The sequence below is a fragment of the Neomonachus schauinslandi genome, chromosome 9 (genome assembly GCF_002201575.2).
Source record: "Neomonachus schauinslandi chromosome 9, ASM220157v2, whole genome shotgun sequence".
In the NCBI taxonomy this organism is placed as follows: domain Eukaryota; kingdom Metazoa; phylum Chordata; class Mammalia; order Carnivora; family Phocidae; genus Neomonachus; species Neomonachus schauinslandi.
Genome location: NC_058411.1, coordinates 72,688,192 through 72,704,163, shown reverse-complemented (window position 1 = coordinate 72,704,163; position 15,972 = coordinate 72,688,192). Strand labels below are relative to the sequence as shown.

The 15,972-nt window shown below is 40.5% G+C and overlaps 2 protein-coding genes across 7 annotated transcripts in view; one reads left to right on the top strand and one right to left on the bottom strand.

Annotated features, from left to right (window-relative positions):
* RPGRIP1 (RPGR interacting protein 1) overlaps positions 1-12,519 on the top strand; it is a 42,301-nt gene extending 29,782 nt beyond the window's left edge. For all 5 annotated transcript variants that reach the window (XM_044917855.1, XM_044917856.1, XM_044917854.1 and 2 more), the window contains 3 exons: positions 6,787-6,871; positions 9,561-9,691; positions 12,407-12,519. In XM_044917855.1, the coding sequence (XP_044773790.1) occupies positions 6,787-6,871; positions 9,561-9,691; positions 12,407-12,519 (329 nt within the window). The remainder of the gene's footprint in view (positions 1-6,786; positions 6,872-9,560; positions 9,692-12,406) is intronic.
* A 280-nt stretch (positions 12,520-12,799) lies between these two features.
* The window catches only part of SUPT16H (SPT16 homolog, facilitates chromatin remodeling subunit), a 39,470-nt gene continuing 36,297 nt past the window's right edge, over positions 12,800-15,972 (bottom strand). The window contains exons 23-26 of one of the 2 annotated variants that reach the window (XM_021695787.1): positions 15,763-15,892; positions 14,989-15,118; positions 14,785-14,862; positions 12,800-14,120 (exon numbers count right to left, since the gene is read on the bottom strand). In XM_021695787.1, the coding sequence (XP_021551462.1) occupies positions 13,975-14,120; positions 14,785-14,862; positions 14,989-15,118; positions 15,763-15,892 (484 nt within the window). In that variant the 3' untranslated portion in view covers positions 12,800-13,974. Of the gene's footprint in view, positions 14,121-14,784; positions 14,863-14,988; positions 15,119-15,762; positions 15,893-15,972 lie in introns of those variants that run through there. The other variant, XM_021695788.1, reaches the window with a different exon arrangement.

The following is a 15,972-nucleotide window of genomic DNA, read 5'->3' as shown; positions in this document are numbered from 1 at the left end:
GGGTTCAGAACTGCCCTGCACTTCCAATGGGGTGGATGCAACCATGTTATATATCAAAGTGATAGATGCATATGGTTTTATTTATGTTTTTTGTTTTTTATTATTTTAATTAAGTTTTTATTTTAATTCCAGTATAGTTAACATACAGTTTTATATTAGTTTGAGGTGTACAACATAGTGCTTCGACAACTGTATACATTATTCAATGCTCATCATGATGAGCATACTCTTAATCCCCATCACCTATTTCCCCCATCCTCCCCGCCCACCTCCCCTCCAGTAACCCTCTATTCTCTATACTTAAGAGCGATTTTTTGGTTTGTCTCTTCTTTTTCCTTTGTTCATTTGTTTTGTTTCTTAAATTCCACATATAGGTGAAGTCATATGGTATTTGTCTTTCTCTGACTTATTTAGCTTAGTCTTATACTCTCTAGATCCATCCACAGTGGCTGCACCAGTTGCGTTCCCACCAACAAGGCAAGAGGGTTCCTTTTTCTCCACATCCTCGCCAACACTTGTTGTTTCTTGTTCTTGTTCTTTAGCCATTCTGACAGATATGAGGTGATATCTCACTGTGGTTTTGATTTGCATTGCATAATGCAAATGATGCATATAGTATGCATGTGCATTGCATAATGAGTGATTTTGAGCATCTTTTCATGTGTCTTTTGGCCATCTGTATGTCTACTCTGGAGAATGTTCATGTTTTTGCCCCATTTTTTAATTAGGTTATTTGTTTTTTGAATGTTGAGTTGTATCAGTTCTTTATGTATTTTGGATACTAACCCTGTACCAGGTATGTCATTTGCAAACATCATCTTCCATTCAGTAGGTTGCCTTGTAGTTTTGTTGATTATTTCCTTCACTGTGCAGAAGCTTCTTATTTTGATGTAGTTCCAATAATCTATTTTTGCTTTTATTTCACTTGCTTTAGGAGACATATCTAGAAAGAAGTTGCTATGGCTGATGTCCGAGAAATTACTGCCTGTGCTCTTTTTTTTTTAAAGATTTTTATTTATTTATTCATGAGAGACAGAGAGAGAGAGGCATAGGGAGAAGCAGGCTCCCAAGGAGCAGAGAGCCCGATGTGGGACTCGATCCCAGGACCCTGGGATCATGACCTGAGCCGAAGGCAGACGCTTAACCATCTGAGCCACCCAGGCGCCCTGCCTGTGCTCTCTCTTCTAGGATTTTTATAGTTTCAGGTCTCGCATTTAAGTCCTTAATCCATTTTTTTAAAGATTTTATTTATTTATTTGAGAGAGAGAATGAGATAGAGAGAGCATGAGATGGGAGGGTCAGAGGCAGAAGCAGACTCCCTGCTGAGCAGGGAGCCCAATGCGGGACTCGATCTCGGGACTCCAGGATCATGACCTGAGCCGAAGGCAGTCGCTTAACCAACTGAGCCACCCAGGCGCCCAAGTCCTTAATCCATTTTGAGTTTATTTTTGTGTATGATGTAAGAAAGTGGTCCAGATTCACTCTTTTGCATGTAGCTGTCCTGTTTTCCCAACTCCGTTTGTTGAAGAGACTGTCTTTTTCCTGTTGCATGTTTTTGCCTCCTTTATCAAAAATTAATTGGCCATATAATCGTGGGTTTGTTTCTGGGTTTTCTATTCTGTTCAATTGATCTATGTGTCTGTTTTTGTGCCAGTAAAAATACTGTTTTCATTACTACAGCTTTGTGGTATATCTTGAAATATGGGAGATGGTGATACTTCCAGCTTTGTTTTTCTTTTTCAAGATTGTTTTGCCAATTTGGGGTCTTTTGTGGTTCCATACAAATTTTAGGAATATTTGTTCTAGTTCTGTGAAGAATGCTGTAGGTATTTTGGTAAGAATTACATTAAATCTGTAGATTGCTTTGGTTAGCATAGACATTTTAATAATATTTGTTCTTCCAATCAATGAGCACAGATTATCTTTCCATTTGTGTCATCTTCAGTTTCTTTCATTGTTTTATAGTTTTCAGAGTATAGGTTTTCACCTCCTTGGTTAAGTTTATTCCTAAGTATTTTATTAATTTTGGTGCAATTGTAAATGGGATTGCTTTCTTAATTTCTTTTTCTGTTGGTTCATTATTAGCGTATAGAAATGCAATGAGGGGTGCCTGGGTGGCTCAGTCAGTTAAGTGTCTGACTCTTAATCTCAGCTCAGGTCTTGATCTCAGGGTTGTGAGTTCAAGCCTAGTGTGGAGCCAACCTAATAAAAATAAAAAATTAGTAACAATAATAATAAAGAAATGCAACAGATTTTGGTATATTGATTTTGTATCCTGTGACCTTACTGAATTCATTTATCAGTTCTAATAGTTTTTTGATGGAGTCTTTAGGGTTTTCTATATATAGTATGTCATCTACAAATAGTGAAAGTTTTACTTCTTCCTTACCAATTTGGATGCTTTTTATTCCTTTTTCTTATCTGATTGCTGTGGCTAGGACTTCCAGTACTGTGTTGAATAAAAGTGGTGAGAGTGAATATCCTTGTCTTATTCCTGGTCTTAGGGGGAAAGCTCTCAGTTTTTCACCATTGAATATGATGTTAGCTGTGGGTTTTTCACATATGGCCTTTATTATGTTGAAGAATGTTCCCCTTAAACCTACTTTGTTGAGGGGTTTTATCATGAATGGGTATTGTACTTTGTCAAATGCTTTTTCTCCATTTATTGAAATGATCTCTTATTGATATGATGTATCACATTGATTTATAAATACTGAAACACCCTTGTAGCCTGGGAATAAATCCCACTTGATCGTGATGATTTTTTTAATGTATTATTGAATTTGGTTTGCTAATATTTTGTTGAGGATTTTTGCATCTTTGTTCATTACAGATACTGCCTTGTAGTTCTCTTTTTTTGTAGTGTCTTTATCTGGTTTTGAATTTTGATGTTTTCCTGCCTCTTCTAGTTTTTGGAATAGTCTGAGAAGAATAGGTATTAATGCTTCTTTAAATGTTTGGTAGAATTCCCCTGTGAAGCTGTCTGGTCCTGGACTTTGGGAGCTTTTTTGTTACTGATTCAATTTCATTTCTGGTAATCGGTCTATTCAAGTTTTCTACTTCTTCCTGAATCAGTTTTGGGAGGTTATATGTTTCTAGGAATTTGTCCATTTCTTCTAGGTTGTCCAATTTGTTGGCATATAATTTTTCGTAATAATCTCTCACAATCCTTTGTATTTCTGTGGTGTCGGTTGTTTTTTCTCCTCTTTCATTTCTGATTTTATTTGAGCCCCCCCCCCTTTGATGAGTCTAGCTAAAGGCTTATCAATTTTGTTCATCTTTTCAAAGAACCAGCTCCTGGTTTTATTGATCTGTCCTATTGGTTTTTAAAGTTTCTCTTTCTTTAATTTCTGCTCTGATCTTTATTATTTCCTTCCTTGTACTGGTTTGAGTTTTGTTTATTCCTTTTTTAGTTCCTTTAGGTATAATGTTAGGTTGTTGGTTTTTTTGTTTTTTAATTTTTCTTGCTTCTTGAGTTAGGCTTGTATTCTTATAAACTTCCCTCTTAGAACAGCCTTTGCTGCATCCCAAAGGTTTTGGACCATTGTATTTTCATTTGTCCCCATGTATTTTTTTTTATTTCCTCTTTGATTTCTGGGTTGACCCATTCATCGTTTAGTAGCATGTTATTTAACTTCCATGTATTTGTGCTCTCTTCAGATTTTTTCTTGTGGTTGATTTCTAGTTTCATAGCATGTGATCAGGAAAGATATATGGTGGGGCACCTGGGTGGCACAACTGGTTGGGCGTCCAACTCTTGGTTTCAGCTCAGGTCATGATCTTGGAGTCGTGGGATCAAGCCCTGAGTTGGGCTCTGCACTCAGTGTGGAGTTTGCTTGGGTTTCTCTCTTCCTCTCCCTCTACCCCTCCCACTTGTGCACTCTCTCTCTCTAAAATAAATAAATCTTTTAATAAAAGAAAACTGAGCCTGGGTGGCTCAGTTGGTTAAGCGACTGTCTTCAGCTCAGGTCATGATCCTGGAGTCCCGGGATCGAGTCCCACGTCGGGCTCCCTGCTCAGCAGGGAGTCTGCTTCTCCCTCTGACCCTCTTCCCTTTCATGCTCTCTCTCTCTCTGATTCTCTCTCTCTCAAATAAATAAATAAAATCTTAAAAAAAAAAGAAAAAAAGAAAAGATACATGGTATGACTGATATTTTTGAATTTGTTGAGACTTGTTTTGTGGCCTAATATGTGATCTATTCTGGAGACTGTTCCATGTGCATTTGAAAAGAATGTGTATTCTGCTGTTTGGGGATGGAATGTTCTGAATGTATCTGTTAAATCCATCTGGTGCAATGTGTCATTCAAAGCCACTGTTTCCTTGTTGATTTTCTGTTTGGATGATCTGTCCATTGATGTAAGTGGGGTTATGCATATGGTTTTAAAATATCAAATAGGCCTATAAAGATTTTTAATTAAAATTGAGCAGTCCCGTTTTCCATCCCTTTTCCACAAATCACTCCCTGTCGTCCTCCCCATTCTCCTCAGTTCACCACACCCCTTTTCACTTTTTCTGCTATTTCTTGTTATTTAACTCCATGTTTCTGAGTAATGTTTCTGTTGCAATTTCCTGACTCACCAATTTTAGATATTACCTGCTGACTTCCTATCGTGACACATAAAATTTATTTCTCTTACACTATACCCATTTTCTCTTCCTCCCATAGAGTTGGATCATAACTTTCATTTAATCCAATCTTAATTGTTTCTATTATTATGGATACGTAAATATTAATTCTTCAGAACCAAGTAGTATGCTGTGGTTATAATCCTTTTTTTATTATTTTGTTTGTCTCAATTTTTCGCTTGCTGTATCTTCATTATGCCCATTGTAATTCTTTTCACATCCTCCAACAGCCTTTCCAAGTTTTCAAATAATCCAAACCTGTCAAAAAATATATCAATTTTTTTTCCTTGAAGACCTTTCTTCAGCCCACCATTCAGCTATTATCCTACTGCTGCAATTTGGAGAATTTGATTTAATTCTTTCCTATACTGGATTTCTTGTCTCCTGGGTTCTCTGTCATCCTCTGATTCACTTTTATATTTTAATGGGTCATATTTTCCAGTAGCTTTTAAAGAAAGAGTACATTGGAAGGAAACATTTTGAGACCATCATGCATGAAGTCTCTTTATTCTACCCATATATTCAATTGATAATTAGACCAAGTATAGAAATCTATTTTGAAAACATTCTTATTCAGAATTTTGAAGCAGTTGGTCCATGGTCTTCGCCAAGAGTCTAACCTTTGTATGAAAACTACCTCTACCTGTCCAGAAGACTTGAACATTTTATCTTTCTCTTCAGTGTTCTTAAATTTCAGGATAATGTGTATATTTTTCCTGTAATTGTTCTAGCCATCCAGGGGGCTCTTTCAATCTGGAAGCTTATGGCTTTTAGTTCTGGGAAATTTTATTGCATTTCTTTGATAATTTTGTCCCCAGGATTTTCTCATTTTCTTAGTAGAGTTTTTGATCTTCCAAATTGATCCTCTAATTTTCTCATTTTCTTCCTATAATCCTACCTCTACTTTTTCTTTCTATTTGGGGGAAATTTCCTTAGTTTTTTTTAAGATTTTATTTTTAAGTATGGCTCAGTCAGTTAAGCATCTGACTTGATTTCGGCTGAGGATATGATCTCAGGGTCATGAGATTGAGCTCCCCATCAGGCTCCACACTGGGCATGGAGCCTGCTTAAGATTCTCTCTCTCTCTCCTTCTGCCCCTTCCCCCATCCCCTCTCTAAATAAAAAAAAATAAAGATTTTATTTTTAAGTAATCGCTGCATCCAATGTGGGGCTCAAGCGTACAACCCCAAGATCAAGAGTTGCATGCTCTACCAACTGAGCCAGCCAGGTGCCCCCTCAAATTTCCTTAATTTTATCTTCCAGTCATTGAAAATTTATCTTAAATTTCTAAGAACTGTTTGTTGTTGTCTGTTCCTCCTTTTTTCTTTTTTCCCTTAAGTATATCCTTTCCTTATATGAGGTAGAAGTTTATTTCTTACCTGTATAAAATGAATTCTGAGGGGGGCAGTCCAGTACTGAGGGTACGTGATTCTGTCAGGATCCAAACTCCTATCCTGCCTTCTTATCAACCTAGTGCCTATCTTCCATCCTTTTGGTGACCCTGTCACCCTTAATGGCTGCCAGGGAAAGGAAGGATGCCTCCCAGTTGAGCCTGTTAAGCATGTTTCACATAACACAATAGCCAGAATTTAATCGTGCAGCCAAACCCAGCTAAAATAGAGGCTGGAAAACATAAGCTAATGTATTTGAGGCTGCAGCATTCCCACATAGAAATGAGGAGGAAGGGGAGCGCGGGTGTTGAGAGAGGCACCTTGAGTTGAACCTGCTGCAAAACTCAAACTCAGTCTCCTGGGGTTCTTCCAGCTGTAGAGTGGTGGAAGCACATTCATCTTGGCACAATGTCAGAACAGCTTTCAGTGCAGATCCTAAGGCTTCCTTTTCATCAGGGTCGACAAACTTTTTCTTAAAGGGCCAGGCAGTAAATATTTTAGGCTTTGTGGACCAAATGGTCTCTGTCACAGCTATTCAACTCTGTCACTGTAGTTGGAAAGCAACCATAGATAATATGTGAACAAATAGGCATTGGCTGTATTCAGTAAAAACTTTATTTACCAAAACAGGTGGCCCACCCATGAGCCCTAGCTTGCCAACCTCTCTTTTCTATCACGGTTTTACATATACCACTTATGAAAGTCTTAGTGCCCAAATAGCAACAGCGTATGATTCTTTGCTTTTCTCCTCTCTTATCCTTAATACAGTGATAGACCTGGACCCACTGGAACAAAAAGGCCGAAGGCAGTTTCTGTTTGCCATGCTGAACAGACAAGATCCTGAGCAAGGACGGTAAGCATCTTTCCACTTTGAAAGAAGGGAGATATCATCCACACAGGAGTTCAGGAATTTAAGTTTGGTTTTGTGCTGATATTGAATATTCGAACAACTTCTTTCATATTAATTTACTGAATGGATTTCTCATCTGAGTCTGATTCATTTTTACAACTACCTGATAAACTGTATGAATCTCATCGGTGTAGTTCATCTCTCACCCATGCCAGCCCCCTGATAAGCACTATTTTTGTGGCAGCAAGTACTTGAATACTAACAGTGCTCTATGAGGAATGGAAAAAACCCTTTGACATTCCCAGATAATTTATTTCCCACAAACACAGTACCATTGCTAGCTTACCAAATATTATGTCTTTATAATATTAATTTCATATTTAGTTGTTTTTTTTTTAAGTGGGCTCCACACCCAGCATGGAGCCCAGTGTGGGGCTTAAACTCATGACCCAGAGATCAAGCCCTGAACTGAGATCAAGTGTCGGACGCTTCATCGACTGAGCCACCCAGACACCCCTCATATTTAGATTTTTAAAATTATTTCTCTACAGGATTACTTTGACTTTGATATAACTGAAATAAATTCTAGGCATACTATCAATTTTAGGAAAGTGTCCTTGTTATTCCTCTAATCTGAAGAGGCCTCCATTTAGAAGTTCCCGATGAAATGCACAGGACATAAGTTATACTAAGAAAATTATTCGTTGTTTAGCTAAAATTTGAAATTCAAATTTAAGTGGGCATCTGTTTGGGTTTTTTTTGTTTTTGGCAAGATCTAGCAATGTTGCCTCCTTTTCAAGTGTGTGGGTAAGAAATAATACAGGGCTGGTGTTTAATTTGCATTTACTTTGTCTCCAGTCAGTCATAGAAAGGACTGAAAAAGGAGTCACTGAAATAAACAGTGAATCTGACTCTGGTATCACTGTGCACTTAAACAGAAGCTGAATGGTAACTTTTGGGAATGGAAAGCGTTTGGTTGTTTCCCTTCTGCATCAATGTTAAATTTAGTTATTTTCTTTTCTTCTCGCAGCATTCCTAGAATATGCTCTTCCTTTATTCCCTTACAGTGGTAGCTTTTTTTCTTTTCTTTTAGTAACCTCCTATTCAATTTTAGATTTTGATTGATTTTACCTGTTTGCCAGTGTCGGACAGTGGACAGAACATTGGCTTTGTAATCAGAGAGGCCTGGTTTTGAATCCTGACTCTTCCACTTACTAGCTCTGTGATCGTTGAATATGACTTAACTTGAAGGCTTGTGTGAGGATACAAGTGAAATAATGTAGTTTATCTAAAGCATCTCGGAGGAGCCTGGGTGGCTCAGTCAGTTAGGCGTCTGACACTTGGTCTCAACTCAGGTCTTGATCTCAGGGTTGTGAATGGATGGATGGATGGATGGATGGATGGATGGATGAATGGATGAATGAATGCCCTGTACCTAGAAAGGGGAAACTTGGGGTCAGGGAGTCAGCATTATCCCTTTGTATTGTTGAAGTTCTCAGTAAGGATACAGAAGCATCATCACAAATGAATATTGCCTCATGAGCTAACAATGTATCACTTTCAGAATTTCTTTTTAGCTTAATCTTGCTTAGCTGTGATTTTAAAAGCTTGAATTTTTAGTCCTATTCTTGCTCCCTTACCACTATTTGCCACCAGTATTTGCTTTTAAAAAATTAGTAGGGATACAGACTGTCCCGAATAGGCAAACCCAGAGAGACAGTCGATTGGTGGTCTCCCGGAGCCGAGGGGAGAACGGGAAGTGGCTGCGTGATGGCTGTAGGATTTCTTCTTGGGGCGACGAGCATGGCCTGGAATTACTGGTGATGGTTGGGCAACACTGTGATTTTACTAAAACACACTGAATTGTACACTTTAAAATGGTTAAGATAGTGAATTTATGTGTGAATTTCATCTCCAAAAATCAAGTAGGTACTAGGTTCTAGAATTCCTTCTTTGCGGGGCCGAGTCAGAATGATGAGTGCGGTTGACTACTGGCCGCTTGCTCTCTGGTGCCCTGTCTCCAGACTTACAACTCAAAGGGATACACTTCTTATACATTTTGCAATTCTCTGTTCCTTCTGTTTTCCTTTGCTCCAGCTTGATACCCAACTTTTATTTAGAAATCTAAGAACTCTTCTAATTTCCTGTAATCTTGGTTTTTGTGCAAACACCTTCACTGTCAATGACAAAGCTTTCATCAGAGTTGTAAGCTCTCTTACAAGGCAACCTATCTGAACAGTCTTTTGTGGGGTTTTTGTTTGTTTTAAAGATTTTATTTATTTGTCAGAGAGAGAGCGCACAAGCAGGGGGAGCGGCAGGCAGAGGGAGAAGACGACTCCCCGCGGAGCAGGGAGCCCGGTGCAGGGCTCGATCCCAGGACCCTGGGACCACGAACTGAACCGAAGGCAGATGCTTAACTGACTGAGCCACCCAGGCACCCCTGTCTGAACAGTTCTGAGACAACTTGATCACTACATCATCTTGAGTCTTAGTTCCCTCTTCTCCAGGCCTATCATTACTTTAAAATACACCAATTCCTTACTCTTTCGCCATTATAGTTGTGTAAAGTGGAGGCAAGGGAAAAGTGATTCAGGGAAAACGCTGTGTTATGTATGATTACTTTTATCCTCATATATGTATTTTAAGCCTTACAGTATCAGCAGTACTGAGTTAAATGGAATTTTTCCTTTAGTTTAAAGTTTACAGTGGTAAGTGATCCTATGGACGACGAAAATAAAGAATGCCAAGAAGTAGGATACGCATTTCTGGAACTGTGGCAGCTCATGGAATCGGGAGGAGATGATGTAGAGCAAGAGCTAGACAGTGAGTAATAAATGTTCATGCTTCTCAGTTTCACTTATTTCTAAGGAAATCAGCCTAATCACGAATACTCCTGTTTTACCTTCAGTATATAATTACCACTATGAAGTTGATGATGTAAATTGGATCAAAATCCCTACAGCTGTATTTCTTTCTAGATCGAGCATGAGAGTAGTCAGTTGTATATTTTAGTCCATGTACCCCATGACAACTGGAATACAATCTTTTATGAATCTCCAGGTTTTGAAATCAGGGAATTTTGAAAAGACCAATTCTTTTAATTTCAGTCAGATTTAAAGATCAGAATTCCTGATTTCTCTTAAGCATATAAGGTTTGTAAAGGCAGCAAACACCCTCCTCTTGTCATAGAATCTCTTCCACAGACACCCACTCACCTGCTCCCTCACACCTCATGGTATTTGTTACCGAGGTTTTTGGGGTGGGTTTTTTTTTTTGGTTACCAAACCTTAATCATCCTGCTTCAGAAGTGTCTGGACTGTATCCCCACTTCCACCCCATTTCCATCTGCTACAGTGTTTCTTTACAAAAAAATTTGATCACCATTCTTCTTAAATCCATTTTTAACATTGTTCGCTGCAAGACTGGCGTGCTTCAAAAGTATCTGCCTCTGAAGGGGCCTGTCCTGTCCAGTCCGCACTGCTCTTACCCTGCGCGCCTGGGGTTTCACATTGACCTTATCTGCGAGGCTGTAGTAGGCCCCGAAGATTACCCGGTGGACCAGTGGTTTTCAAACCGCCAGTCTTAACCAACCAACCAATGGGTGGTGAAATGAAATTAGTAAGTCATGACCAGAACTGGGAACTGTAGGAAATATCAGAGTGCTCTGCACATAGATTATTTTGTGACACTTTCTTACGTACCTGTGTACTGAGACATGATATAAAATTACAGTAAGATTTGAGGAATACTCTTCAGACCAGGGGCTACAGAGTTCAAACTAGCTGGTAGACAAGAGTCTTCATTTTATTCCTCTAGTACCTTTCCAGCCGAGGTACTGGGCAAGTTGTATAACCTCTCCGTGCCAGTTTTCTCAACTGCAAGGTGAGAAGAACAGCAGTTGCTCCGTAGGCATGTCCCGAGGACTGAGGGAAGGCTTAAGTGGAGGCTTGCGGAGGGAGAGGAGTGTTTAGGAGGGCGCTGGCTCGCTGGCTCGCTGGCTCCCTGGCTCTCGCTGGCTCCCTGGCTCGGGTCTGTCACCTGTTTTCCGGCTCGCACTCCCAAGTGCGATTCCCGTCCCCATTCCCTAGACATGCTGTGCTCTTCCTGGCTTCTGGGCCTTTGTACAGAAGGAACAGCCCCTGAAGCCTTTTCTAGTTGTGACCTTAGCATTTCTAAAGCCAATGAATACGTCTCAATTATTTTGATTTTTTTAATCATCAAAAGAAAAATTTATAGTAATGTCTTTATTATGGCTGCCCTTCCTTCCACTCAGACTTTAATCATGTTGGTCTGATTTGAAAAACAAAACACTGCTTTCCAGCCCTGCAGCTCCCTTCTCTCTTCGCACTTTCAAACTCGGGCTCCTGGGAACACCCGCTGAATGGGCAGTCAGAGCCATACTGCTCTGGCACCGCCCGCACGGTTGAGATCATGTTTTCATCCAGACGCTTTATTGACTCTGTTCTTACCAGTTTCCTAATTGTCCAACCCAGTGAGTTTCCTTATTCATCCTACTTGACCTTTCTGATCTCTAATATCATTGCTCATTCTCCTTTTTGAACGCCGTTCTCCCTTTTTTATACCATTTGACTTTCCAGATCACTCTGTGGGGGATCCTTCTGTTTCTTTACAGCGTCTTCTCCCCCGGTTTGAACGTTGGGGTTCTCCTGGTTCGGTTCTTGGCCTCTTTTTTTCTCTCCATCTACCCTCTTCCTGGGTGTTTGCATTCACTCCCAGGGTTTTAATTATAATCTAAAAATTATCTCAAATCTAGGTTTCCAGTCCAGATTTTTAATAAAATCTAGACTTACAGTAGACCAGGAGACCAATAGTCACTACTTCTATGTTCCCTTAGTACCTAAAACTTGACTAGCCACCATCCAGTTATCCAAATTAGAATGGTCATCCTTGATTTCAGCCTACTCCTCACTCCCAACATTTAATCACATTTTTAGCTCTCAGATGTTCTGAATCTGTCCTTCTCTCCCCATCCCATTATACTTCAGACTCCTTTCTCTCCTGAATTACTGCAACAGCCTCATAACTACCCTCCCTGATCTACTCATGCCCCCAATTATATTCTCCAAATAATGGCCATTTTTCTAGACCCCAAATAAAAATCACCACTTTTATACTTCGGTTAAAACCAGATCCCTTAGAAGACAAACAAGGCCCTTTATGATCTGGCCCCGGCCTATCTATACAGATTCACTTTTTTTTTTTTTTTTTTTAAGATTTATTTAGAACATCTTAAAAACTTAGCTCAGGGATTGTCTCCAGAAAGCCTTTTCTAATTCCTCCATCCTGGCTTAGGTGCCGCTTCTACGTGTTCCCAAAGCACCCGGAGTTTTCATCAGAACACCTCGCATACTGTACTGACTGTGCTCTCCCTTCTTTTCCGCTAGACTGAGCCCCCGAAGAAATGAGGCAGTGACCTGTGGTGTCCCCATCCCCTCACACGGCACCTGGCAGTTGTTTAAGTGTTTCCTAATTGAACAATACTGCCGCCTGACCTGTTTGCCTTTCGTCTCCCGACAGTTGTCAGCCCTGAAGATCAGGCCACCCAAATAGGAAGGCTGAAGGTGTCCCTTCAAGCTGCTGCCGCCCTCCATGCTGTTTACAAGGAGATGACAGAAGATACGTTTTCTTGATGGAGCAAGTACTATTCCATTCTAAACTCTCGGAGGGAACCATAGTAAAAAGTCTCTTATAAAGTAACTTGCTATACCATGAATTTGGTTTACTGTGATGTCTGGTATCTCTCAACCTAATGACAAAAGCTTAGAAGGACGAAAGTGAATTTCTGTGATCCTCCCTGGACAAAGGCATTATTCTCTAACGTCTCAGCACTCTTCCAGGTGAGAAGCAGGCCTGCTTTCGGGAACTGCAAAAGAACGGTCACAAAAGGTGAATTTACAAAAACAAAACAACAACAAAAAAAACCACAGTTTATTTATCTTTTAGTTTTTCCAAAATTGAAAATATCAAGTCCTACTGCTAAGGAGAAAAAAAACAAACAAACAAACAAAATCCGAGACCCCTCCCCTCTTAAAGTCACAGAACACAGAAGGAACTGCAGTGGGACAGGTGGGTGCAGAGAACCAGGAGGGGGAGGATGGCGAGATAAACTCCCCAAATACTTAAAAAGCTGTTCAACAGAAACTGTGATAAATACAGGACAATGCAAGACAAGTAAAAATAAAGAGCAGCAGTGACGAGAGGCTGTGTTGTAGACATGGCCTCCCTTCCTCTTCTCTTTTCTCATCAGGGTATTCTAGGCCCCAGGCATGGCCTGCCCCTTCCAGATCTAAATGTTGATTCCTCTGAGCCTCCCTTCTAGGTTTCACTAGAAGCAGTGCGTGAGGCACCAGCATTCTTCCTCAGATACATCAGAAAAGAAACAGTGGTAATTTTGCTTCTCCCATGGTACCATGTGTGAATCTGTGAGGAGGACGAAACCGAGCCAGGGAGTGCCACTGCTTCTCAGGTCGTCCGAGGCAGCCGAGAGAGCTCTATCTGCGGGAGGCGAAAAAGCAGGACGACTCAGACGGACGTACCGGCCCGCTCTGCCTCACTAGCTCAGGCTGGGTGGTTTATCACAACTACTGGCAAATTCCAAGAACCTTTTCTTGAGTACTGCAAAGATGGGACGTAAAGAGAGGTGAGGAAGGTCATGGCAGCAGGGTAGGATGGAGGCTCGGATCTGCTGGTCAAGAACCATGGTACAGGTAGTTAGGGGTCACCTCGTACCAGTGTCTTGGAAATCCAGCTTTGCGACATCAGAGAATCAGATGTCAGAAGCCATCGATGTCCTGGCAGAAGGTGGCGGGAAGAGAGGAATGAAACGGTACTTAGTAACAGCGGAAGCCTCTGCCCTTCTTCAAGAACACCTCCTCCCTCGCCATCTGGATGGGGCCACTGGCACGTGTCCTGGTGGGCCTGGAATTCCCCGAGTAGATTGGTCCACACAAATGGCCCCCTAAACCCATAAACACAAATGGCAAAACTTCAAAAGGAAAAAAAAGGAAAAATACAGTTTCTATGTCATGTAAAATTTGTAGGGGTTGGCTGGATAAAGAACGGAGCTGAGGACCAAAGTTCCGAAGTTACTTCCTCTTTTTCTTGGGGGGTGCAGAGCTGTGTCTGGAACCACGGTTAGAGCCACGGCCTGAACTGTGCACAGATGCCTTCCTCTTCCGGCTCATACTTCGACTCTGTTCTTCTTCTTCCTCGTAACGACTTTCACGGTCCGCTAAATAGGGCAGAGGGGCACTAGTGGTTAGCGGCGGGTTCGCTTTGATTACCTAAGAGTACGTGACGGCATGCGCTACTCGGGTGTGTACTCGGCGTCAAACTTCGGTTTGAATCTGTTAATCTCCGTCGCTTCTTGGTTGTGTGATTGATTTTGGGCAAGTACTTAACCTTTCTGAGCCTTGGTTTATGTATTCATACGACGGAAAATTGTTTTACGATTAAATGAGGTCATCTATGCAAGGTACCTATCCCAACGCTCGGGACCCAGTAGACGATATTTCCCTTTCACCTTTTAACTTGTATCTGGTGTCTGGTTTCAGAGTAATTAAACTAGTATTTATAAAAACAATCCTAACCCAGAAGAGGTCCAGAAAATTAGACTATTATAGGACACATTTGGAAACTGGCCTAATTCTGGAGCCTTCCAAGACTATGTGGCTACCCCAGGAAGAAAGCATCGGTTAGACACAGTCACGCCACTTGGAAGAGTGTGGACGCATTCTAGAGCTTCTCTGCTCCTCTGATGAAGTTGTAGCTGTAACTCCACGTGAGTTTTACAGTGTTCTTATGCTATTCGTTATTAGGCAAATAGCAGCTCAAAATACTAAAATCTGCTAGAAATCTGTGCCTCAAAAATAAACAACAAACAATAAAAAATTTACCTTTTCGGGCTTCTTCCTCCAGTTCATCCCAATCCTTTCCACTCTCTTCTTCACTGCCCAGTGATTCCTTGGAATAGTCTAAAATAAAATTAAGCATTAGTTTTCAGAGAGGAATGAAATGCCAGAATTCTTCCCTCCTTTATGAGTTTCCAGAAATGACATTAGATGAGAAAGCCATGAAAAATTTTCCCTATAAAGACTAACCTGATTCTTCAGCTTCTGATGAATAATCTTCATCACTATCCTCCTCTTCCTCTTCATAGTCATCCTCTGAAGGATTAAAAGTCTCATCTTCGATTTCAGACTCTGAATCCCCTTCCTCAGCATCACTGCCCTGGTGAGTCAGCATAATACTATTTACTGGGTTCTTTTTTTTGACATTCACTTGATTAATGAATTAATTCAACCCATTTAGCACACCAGCATTATTTTTTTTTTTACATGAAAAAAATAAAACCCAAAACCCCCGAGCGACCAAAAGATAAAAGGGCTAATTTAAAATTGCTAGTTAAGTGCAATTACTAGATAAATATCTAATTCGTATTTCTTTAAGATTCACTTCACCCTTCCTTACCCAGGAAAATTAACCACAGAAATACTCTTGGTAATAATGCATTATGCAGAGGTGGAAGAACCACTTCTTAGAAAACAATTTTTGCAAAACGCCCTAAAGTTACACCTGAAACTGATATGCTGTATGTTAAATATACTTCAGGTAATAATAGTAAGAAGTAAAAATGCCCTGAAGAATTTTTTCCCAATACTAAGAACAATTCTGCAATTTCAAAGAAATCTGAGTGGCTACCAGTCCCCAATTTATCATCTACCTGTAAAACTAACCTGGAGAAACAATACAGTAATAAGACCAAGCTCCCACTCGGTCTGCTCCCTTCTGTGCTACTTACATGGCATTTCCTAGCCGCCCAAATGGTAATGGGCACCACCATGTACCAGAAAAGAAACCCCACACTCACGCACCTCACCCTCAGGCTCTAGGAAAGACCAGCCACCTTGTTCGAAGAAGCCCTCGGGGTCATCGACAATGGTCTTCATGATTTTAGTCCAGTTGAGGGACTGCACTCCTTCTGTGTACTTTAGGTCACAGGAACTGAGAGACAGGACATTGTGAAGTCAAAATCAATTCTTCTGAGAACGCACCTTGTCATCTTGCTCATAAACATCTCTCAA